General features: G+C 41.1%; 1 protein-coding gene across 1 annotated transcript; it reads right to left on the reverse strand.

Annotated features, from left to right (window-relative positions):
• Positions 1-13: 13 nt before the first annotated feature.
• ERI1 (exoribonuclease 1) lies at positions 14-9623 on the reverse strand. Its single transcript, XM_009875345.1, has 6 exons — positions 9453-9623; positions 6745-6955; positions 5467-5550; positions 4728-4837; positions 2379-2493; positions 14-435 (listed from the first exon to the last, which is right to left on the reverse strand). Exons 1-6 carry the CDS (start codon positions 9608-9610, stop codon positions 193-195), a joined length of 921 nt encoding a protein of 306 aa, XP_009873647.1. The 5' UTR covers positions 9611-9623; the 3' UTR covers positions 14-192.
• Positions 9624-10135: the final 512 nt, after the last annotated feature.

Genomic DNA, 10135 nt, shown 5'->3' on the forward strand with positions numbered 1-10135 from the left:
ATATATTAAAAAATGCTGTAACACAGGCTTCAAAGAGCTTCCATGCTCCTCTTTCTTTCAACAGAGACGATTAGTTAAGGTGCTTTCAGATTCTGCATTGCAGACAGGTTGGCAAAGGCAGCGGTTTAATAAACTCTTAACAGTCTTTAGCGGGTTTCTGTGAGCAGTTCCTCTGGCAGAAGCCCTGAACTGCTAGTTTCTGCAGCGGGGCATCTGTGGAGCAGGGGCTCCCTCTAAGGGGGCTGAGGAGGAGACTGTCATAAGCTGTCCAGCGTGCATTCTCTCATTCACCCGCAGTTCACAGCCATCCTGCAGCATCCTTATAGCTATCCTTGCAATGTTTTTAGAGTCATCGAGTCCGCTGTGAGGTCTCCCATCGTAGTTCATGCCCAGCTTTTCGAGCATGATCATCAGCTTGGTCTGGTTCCGAGGAACCTGATGGAGAAAGTGAACCACACACAAGAATTAGGTTCTGTACCAAGTCTTTTTTAATCTTAACACAGTGCAGTAGAAACACATGCAGATTTTAAGTCTACTTAAGTCACATACTTTGTGTTGCCTTTTGTCAGATCACTAACAATTTAACTTCAAAGCACCTTGGTGAGACAGACACTGTCATTTTTACAGAGCAGACAGAGTCAGCAGCAAGCTAGCTTGTCTAGACTCTGGATAATGTCAAGAGCCTCTCACCACTGCCATCAGCACCAGTTCAAGATGTGCCAGCACTGGCAACGGTGGAAGCCATGGCCTAGATAGGTTTAATAAGCCTTACAGAAAAGAAATTACCATCCAGAGTGGCATTGCAGAGGGAATCAGATTTTGGTTTTCCTTTTAAATACTAAGCGATTAAAGAAGCACTAGGGTCCCGATTCCCACTGGCATCAAGCTTCTGAATGCCTCCAACCACCACAGGAACACATCAGCAACACCGATGGCAGCCCACATTTACATGGATGACCAACAGCATGAACAAACAAGGAAGATTAATTGCATACCCAGGCCAACTGCTGCACCAGCTAAAGCCCCAAGTCCTCTCTCAATTAACTACCAAACACACATTTGTTCTTTAGAACAGTCAAAGAAAACAAAAGCGTAATTTTCAAGGAAAATATCACTTTGCTCTCTTGGTGGTGGTGGCTGGGGTGGGGGAACATGGGGCACTACAAGTTGCAGGATATTAACACCATACTATGCGACTTAATAGCTAGGCTGAATGGCGATAACACAGTTGCCAAAATGTGGCAATACGGAACTCCAATAGTAACAGAAACTAGGCAGGGGGGATACACTGCAGGTCGTGGGGTGCTCCACAGGAAAGTTACAATACATTCCTTGCTATTTGTTTTATCTATTACTTAACATCAGATTCAACAGCAGCACAGAATAGCTGAACAGATGCACCGAACAACTACAAATGCTACAATTGTTGGTATTTATTTAAAATAAAATAAAATCACAAAAAGTAAAAAGAAACTGATTCCTTCTAAGCTATGGTCTTCATTGCTTTTGATTAAAGAGCACTCAGTGCTCAACAGAGAGGGAGAGAGAAGGTATGTGCCGGTTAGAGCTGACAGGACTAAGACTGCTGTGTGCTCTACTGTGTTTCCAACAGACACCACTGTGCAGAGAAGACAGAATAATAGAGGGAGAAATGGAGTAGCCCTGTAGTATTTGCCCAGCACAAAGTAAAGCTCTTCTCTTATTAAATACCAACCTCATTTTTTTCCTAGAGGTTACATTTAGCACTAAATAGCCCTTCACAAGAAGATCATCAGCTAGGCTGAAATTGCATTCAAACAAATAGCTAAGTGTAGACTGACTAGGAATTCACTAGAATCTCCAATAACGCATTTTTATGGTAACCTGGCAGTAAAAGAAAGCAGCAGTAAGGTCCAGCACCCAACAGGTTTACTTTTTCTCTTGACACCTTGATTCCACCGTAGACATGTCCTAATCTGTCTCTGTCCCCATTACACTGTCAAAAGTGGAGATACCTGAGGGTAGTGGTGCAAATTAGTTTTGTTGTGTATTACATGGCAGGAAAAAAATAATTGAAAATTCACTATAGAGTCCTTTTAGTTGAACTACTTCAGGACACACCTGATCCAAGAGCACTGGTACGGCATTTTTACACCACGCTTCCTGGAGCATCTCCGGATTCTCAGAAACAAGACTTAAATCAAAATGCAGTAGATTATATGATCTTCAATTAGTAAAGTGAGATCTGGGCATGAAGTACATTTAAAAATCAGGCCACAGGCAACCAGTTTAAGCACTATAATTTTATACTACACAAGTAAAGATGAGAAGCACAACAGGACATGCTAGACTTCTAAACAAAATTTTCCCGCAAGAGAAACACAACAATCTCTACAAACCTTATAGAAGTTCCCGTATGATTTGCGAATATTGATCCACTTTTTGGCAAAAGAAGGGTATTTGATACGGCTAATACGGCACTGGATGTTCAAAAATTTACTCATATCCCAAGATCTTTAAAAGTCAAAAGAGAAGAGAGAGAAATATTAGTAATACATAATTCAGATGCTCTGCATTGTACATACTGCACAGCTGTAGTGCAAACAGCTGTCTTTTCTTAGGTGGTCAGTAAAAGGAAAACAGTTTAGGAAAAGCTCTTTTGCTATAGTAACTGTAAAGAATTTTCATAGGAATATATTAACCATGGAGAAAACAAATAATGACACGAACAAGACTTTCACTAGTATGGTTTCAGGTCCAGGATAGTAAAAAACACAAAAACACTAACTTCTCCACCTACTGCATCTACTCCAAAATCTGCCAATAAACTTGATGCTTATCCAGCCCACGGGGAAGCAAGTGACACCTTAAATTTTCCTGACTACTTGGTATGCATGCATCTCTCTACTTAATGTAGGTTACTGAAATAAGACTGCACTTTGCTTTAGAAGAACCAGACTTTTCAGGAAAGAAGATGAAGCTACACTTCTAGCCTGCCTTCCTGAAGGGAACCACTCCAACAAGTTTGCAAGCGTCAAGCTAAACCAAAGCCTTTTTCTCCCCTCTCTCTTGGAGCTGTCTACACAATCTCACCTATATAACAGATGTCACTGCACCTATTTTCCCTGAAGAATTTCACTGAGAGGATTCCCCTGCAAGGGAATTCCAGACACATTCTAGGCCCAGTAACACAACCAGTCTTGGACCAGTTTTGCTTTAGCATATTTTTCTTTTAATTCGCTGTTGATTCTAAAGACAGAAACCTAATCATAGGTAAAAAATTAGACAAATAGCAGTATTTACCAGAATTCCTTAAATTAGGTGAAATTGGAATGATATTATTTTAACTCCTTGTTTTTAAGGCATACACAGATCTAAACTGTACACCTCAAGACTTGTGTGACAGCTTTTAAATGGCATCACTGTTCATACTGGACACAAATCCATTTCAATGATAACTGTTCTTCATCAGAAAAGACCTGTCATTCATGGTTGTCAAATCTGCAGGAATTGTGAGGAAATAATCTCATGGCTGAAAAAATTTTCCCACTTGGAAAGTGGACTGATTAAAAAAGGTCTCGCTGTGTATCCTATCATCTCCTACATTACTTTTCAAGCCATTCATACTATAGATTATTTATCTGTGTTTTACTTGACAGAAGCATTGGGAAGTGACGCTAAGATCCCCCACGTGCTTTTTTAATAAACTCCAGGTTTGTTTCGGGGTTCATCTCCCTTAGGTTCAACACACTTATTGCAACAGAGCAGCATAGGACCACCTTTTCAATCCAGCACAGCAGAAGATCTAGTCCAGGCAAACAACAGGTATAACAACATGAAAACGCATCACTCGACTCAACATAGATGATGTTAAAAACTCCCTGTGCTACTTAAAACCCTCACTCCCACAGAGGGAGGAAAGCAGACAGGATAACAGAATAGTAAAGTTTCACCACTAAAAATGCAAGCATCAGGTACAGAAAAATTCCCTTGCTGGTGCTCTGCAAGACAAGGCTCAAATAGTATCTCTCATCACATAAAAAAGTTAGGACCACAAAAACGTTGCTTCACAGATATATTTAGATCTCAAAACCCGCTGACTTTGCAGTCACTAAGGGATTTGATTTCCCATGCAGACCTTGTGAGAGAGCACGCTCAGGTGGCAGTTCAAGGACTAGTCGATCCCTCACACTCCAAGCTTGTCAGAGGTGGGACCCACCACAGCCTCAAGTCCCCTAAGCCAAAGCAGAGAGCTTCTGTGCTAGCCATTTCTCCTTGGTTGATGAACAGCATAATCCATTATTACTTTCTGGTGAAATATACAGGATGTATTAACAGTACTGCTAAAACATAGAGGACACAACATAAGAACAGCACATCTCCGAAACCTTGGATTCAGGAGAGCATGGGAGTTGCTTAGAACTGAAACTGCACTACACTATTTTCAGGTATTATCTGCTATATGAAAACAAGGTGGAAACAGAGAATTACAACAACAAAAAATGGATAAAAAGTCGAGTCAGCATCATTTAGTTGCACACAGAAAGGCAGGAAAGAAACAGTGCCATCTAATGGATTTAAGCTTCATTTCACATTGCTCAGTTAAGCTGCTCTGATTTTCCCAAAAGCTAAAATGATAATAAAATGCCAAAATGGCAGTGTCATGACCCACCTTTAACAATACTCTGACAAGGATTAAACACTGTTTTGCAGTTTTACATCGTGCTGAAGGTTACATAAGGACATACCCGTCTGTCAACATGCAATAGCTATACTTTGTTCCCAGCTCTCGCTGTCTCATCCACTCTATGACATTCTGCAGAACTTGACGAAATGTATCAGCTTTATCAACAATGTCCTAAGAGAACCGGAGAAACAACAGAGGAACATTTTTCTTCAGAAAAAAATCAACATGAATTGTAAAAATTACATTGTTGTATAGACACTAACTCACTCACTAAATTAGATGCACAAAAATCTTCAGAAACAGATTAAACCATCAGTCCATTAGACAACTGGACAGATTTTTCTTAACTTAAAAAAAACCCAAAAAACAAACCAAAACCAAACCACTCAAAAAGCACCATTAAAAGAGCCAGTCTCCAAATGGCATCTATAAATGTAACAAGGTTAGCCAGCTGTTGAATTTAGATTAAAACCTTGGAGCTTGCTTCCCAGCTCCTGCTCAAGCCACTTAATCGCAAGCCACTGCATTCTGACAACTCTAAACCTTTTAGAATAAAAATCTTACAAGAGGAACTGATGCAATTCAAAAGATGCTTTCCTCTGCTAAAGATTAAGTTTTGCACAAGGATTACAAAGCAAATACTTTACCCTTACAGACACCTAAATGACCAACTCAAAAATAAGGATTAGGAGATTAAGCTGTACGCAGAAATGACCATGAAGGATTACAAGCCTGAAAACATCAACACCACATCTCTTTTCTTCCCATGTTTTTTCCCAAAGAAAAAAAGTGCAAACTACCTGGGTGATTCCTGTCAGACTGATGCAGAAGTTTGAAAGCTTGGGATTAATCTCTGGCTTCACGTATTGCTGAAAGGTATCCTCCTGTAATAAGAGGATCAAACACTCAGCAGCAGCACACTACGTAGCAACTTCTTTCACTTGCCCATAGCTGAAAGGTAATAGTGGCTACTCGCCCTGCTGGAGGAGAAAAGGAGCATGTATCTCTCCAGTCAGTACGAAATGGCCCACTGTGAGATTCCCAATGGGATGGATATTTGTCTTTCCAACCAGAACATGTCCTTCCTCTCAGCCAGTAGGCATCGAAGAGCAAGGACTTGGATGTAAGGAAGGAAGCAGGACAGACTGCAATCCAGAGGAGGGTTTGGGAAAAGAAGAGCATGAGTAAGGAAAAAAAAAAAAAAAAGTGACACGCATGAGCAAAGCCTCATGTGTTTGGGTTTTTTTAAGTGGTATTGCTAACAGGTCACCTGTAATTCATGGAAGGCAACAAGACACACATCTCAGAACTGTATGCACGTCACAGACCCCTGGATGTCAGCCAGTCAGAGAGAGATACAATAACCTCACTCCGGGAAACTGAGCAGTACAAAAGCAAAGGAAAAAAGAAGGCCCCAAACCCCTGCTGCTATACAAAACCTTCTGGACGGAGATAAAAACCATGCCATTTCCTACTATTCTGAAGGCAATGAAACAAGATTGGTAATCTGTACAATCCTCTCTCTCCATGTGGTCATACATGCAGCTACAATCTAATGTAGCATCACATTGGTTACTGGAAATCCTCCTGCTTTTACAAGTTTCTGATAAAGGAACCAGCTTTCACTGAGTCACTCAATTTCAGTTAGAAAGCAAGCAGTTTTTCCTAAAAAGAAAGGTATACTGGAACAGAGCACTTGAGGCTGCCAAATGCCTACTAAGTATGTTTAGAAACAGGTTACACAGCTGCCAACCTGTCAGGTACATTGTGGAAATCGTGTAGGCTGCCCAGAAGCAGAGTTCACTCAACCTCACTTTCTAGACCTCTGCATTAGTCTCGTCTAGTTGGCCTCACATAGGATGACAGAATTTGCTAACTTGTTTATGATGAATCCCAGATAGAGCTTTGGATCTGCAGAGAGAGGATTGTTTGTATGTATGTAACGAGTACAGAAGATAAGTTATTAAGAAAACAAAAAAAAGCTGTTTTTCATAAGTTCGACATAAAAGTTATCTAAGCTTTCTGAAACAAAGTTACATTGAAGAACAGCACACTAACACAGCAATTAGATCACTTACTACTTCCAGGGTATGTGTGTTTAGTAAGACAATAGGAAACTCAATTATTTCATGTATGAATTCAGGAGGGTTTCCCTCTTCACATGTTGCTTCAAAGTCAACAACACAGATGTAGTCATAGTAGCTGTCTTCATCAGGGGGTTCCTTCTGCATCAGCTTCTGTTTCTTGTAATAGTTTTTCAGTCTCTTTTTCAGCACGTCTTTCACTCCTCTAAAGAGATAAGGAAAGTGACAAAGATCACGCTCTCATTTAATGAATTATTTCACCACTGTAGCACTGAATCCATACTTAACATTTGAAAGTTCATCCTTTATTAACCTCATTTTGAACACCAGCACTTAGGAAATCTGAATTCAACCTTATCATACAGTTAATGCTCTATTATCTGGGATAATGCGGAGGCTTGCGATAACCCCCAACAACTAACGCATCCAGATAACATCAGTATCTGGGGAGGCACTGCAGACACTGCAGTCTCAGTTCAGCAAGACTCAGAAGCCTTTGCAAAGCCCTAGATGACCTCAGGTCCTCGAAGCACTGCTGCTTCACCAGCATTTCCCTGGGGCCTCTGCCTGAAGCCATGGATGCCTGAGGTATTTCTACATCAGTGGCACAGATAATGCACAATCCAGCTAGAACACCCACACTTGGAATTGATCTCAGTTTAAATTTAAAATTGAGCTTAGGCAATTCAAAGTAAAGCATTAAAAGACTTCAGTTTTCAGAAGAACTTCCTGGTCAAGATCCTGCTTTTCAGGAGGTTTGTGGCTAACACTTAAATTCACAACAGCAAATTATTTAAGTTACTTACTGTGGCTTTTTAATGCAAACATTATTATATGGAAGTGCAGGTGCCAAAACTACCACGTAACAAACCAGAGGTCAATAAAAAAAGGATAATTTAGTCTTCAAAGGAAGTTATTTTTAAAATTACACATAGCAAATGAAATCACAGGAGCTGTAAAAACTACTTGTAACAAGTGGTATTATTATCAGCCCACTGATTCACATGGAAAAACTGGAATCAGACTGCTAAGCCTGCGTTTGGGACCATCAGCTTCTCCAAACACAGGTTTCACTTTTTCACTCGGGTTTATCAGTCTAGTTTAATTCAATGACCAGTTCATTCAATGTTGAGACAATGTGGGAGCTGATGGAAGGGAAAATAACCTTTTTCCTCACCAAATCTCTGAAAGTTGAAAGAGCAGAGAAGCTGCTATCAAAATAGCCCCAAGGGAAAGGATGGTGTGTGTCAACCTGCTCAGTTCACTGTATTAGAGGTGATGAACTATTTGTTTACAAGCAAGACATATTTGGCCAACATAATTGAATATAGTGACAAAATAAGTCTAGCTTAGCTAAAAGAAAAGTTCAAAGCTTTCTGCATTTACAACTGAAAAAAACCCCAAACCATAAAACTAATAAGCTAGGAGGAAAACACAAACACCTTATTTACTATCTGAATTCTGCTTTTTATTTTTAAGTCAGAACATCTGTAGATGGATGAGGTTGAAGTGGCAGGCTGCACCTCCCACTCACATGACTTTTTTTTCTTTTATTCTGTTAAAATAAAACTCTGCTCCTTCTTTTTTTTTTTTCTCCCTGAACATCCTCTCCCCTACATTCACCTTCCTCTCTAGAAAGCTAGATTCCTTTCAGACTCCATCCCACCTTTCATATTCTCTTTTTCTTCATAGCAGTGGAATCATTAACCTTGGAAAAGGCCTCTAAGATCAAGTCCAACTGTCAGCCCAGCACCACCATTACCACGTCCCAAAGTGTCACATCTACATGTTTTTTTAACACCTCCAGGGATGGCGAATCCATCACTTCCCTGGGCAGCTTGTTCCAATGTCTCACCACTATTTCAGTGAAGAAGTTTTTCCTAATGTCCAATCTAAACCCCGCCTGGACCAACTTGAGCCCATTTCCCCTTGTCTTATTGCTTGTTACTTGGGAGAAGAGGCCAACAGATACCTCACTATAGCCTTCTTTCAGGTCGCTGTAGAGAGCATAAGGTCTCCCCTCAGCCCCCTCTTCTCCAGACTAACTCACAACCACTACTTCCTCATTACAGCTACCTGTAGAAACAATAAGATTTGTTTCTTCCAGTTGACCTTCTTAACAATATGTCAAATTTGTCTGGCTCCAGAGCAGGAACCACTCTCCATACTCCTAGACCCTTCCTACTCTTTGGTGAGCACAAATCCAGTTTATAATACGCTCCCCTATTCGCCTATTCTATCTGATCTATTCAGGCTAGCAAGCTCTCCATCTAAAGGTACTCGTTCTCTGCGTTGATTAAATCCTGAGTCCTATCACCACAGAGGCTCTAGCCAATACCAGATCGGTACTGGGTACAGTAAATAAAAACACCTATGTTCTGAAGCAGGTTTCTATAGGCTGAAGGTCTGCAACACCACCTGAGAACCCTTGTAGTCTCTCTCCCCTTGATCAAAAATGTGTTAAGAAGCATCCTACAGTTACATATTCTTTTGGTTTTTTGTTTTACCTGTTGTGACAGCACACATATCTGATAACACACACACTAATCCCAGAACAAAAGCTGCATGAAGGCTGCACATAAAACAACTGGTGATGGGTTGTGTGCCCGCTTTTCCACTTTGTGGCGTTTTTAAACTTTCAGATAATCACACCTTATGGCCCTACTGCTCTCAAAGATAAAATGTTTACAAATCAGCCTAACCTGGTTTCAAGCTTGAACTCTGCAAGTTTGCTTCTGAGCTCTTCTCTGGTCATTCTGTTGATACAACCATTGGTTATAGCAATTTCTTTGTAAACTGGATCACTGAAGTCATTCGAACTGGCCGTTGAGTTTTTCCCATTAGTTTGTTGATCACTCATCCTACACTGCTGCCTACCCTAGAAGAGAAATCCGAAGGTCACTTAAGGTCACAAAAAGCTAGAGCATTAAAATTTACACATCGTTTTGCCACCGAAACGCAGTAAAGCATCGTATCGCTTCCCTGCGGCCAAGCTGAGTGAGCCACCTCACGGGTGGGTAAAAGAATCTGTATCAATGTCTGCTCTGGAGCACCATTTCCCTTCTCGCTTTCCAAAACACCAACAGATGGAATAAAGGGCCAGTAACACATGAAGTCACGCCAAACGGCAGGTTTGAGAGACAAAACCAGAACGCAAATCCCAATTTCAACAGAACAAGTTAGTTCTCTGGCATGAGCCGGCGAAACCTTGACCGGCGTATCAAGAGACTTCTCTTGATACCTTCGCTAATGAGCACGGCCGCTGGCTGAGACACACGGACGACGCGTAAAACAGCCAAAGCAACGCAATACAAGGGAAACCGAAAGGCATTTACACTCTCAACGGCTGTTCGCGGCCTGTGTGGGGCGAGCACACGGCGGGGCC

Source organism: Apaloderma vittatum, unplaced genomic scaffold (genome assembly GCF_000703405.1).
Source record: "Apaloderma vittatum isolate BGI_N311 unplaced genomic scaffold, ASM70340v1 scaffold37738, whole genome shotgun sequence".
Taxonomy (NCBI): Eukaryota; Metazoa; Chordata; class Aves; order Trogoniformes; family Trogonidae; genus Apaloderma; species Apaloderma vittatum.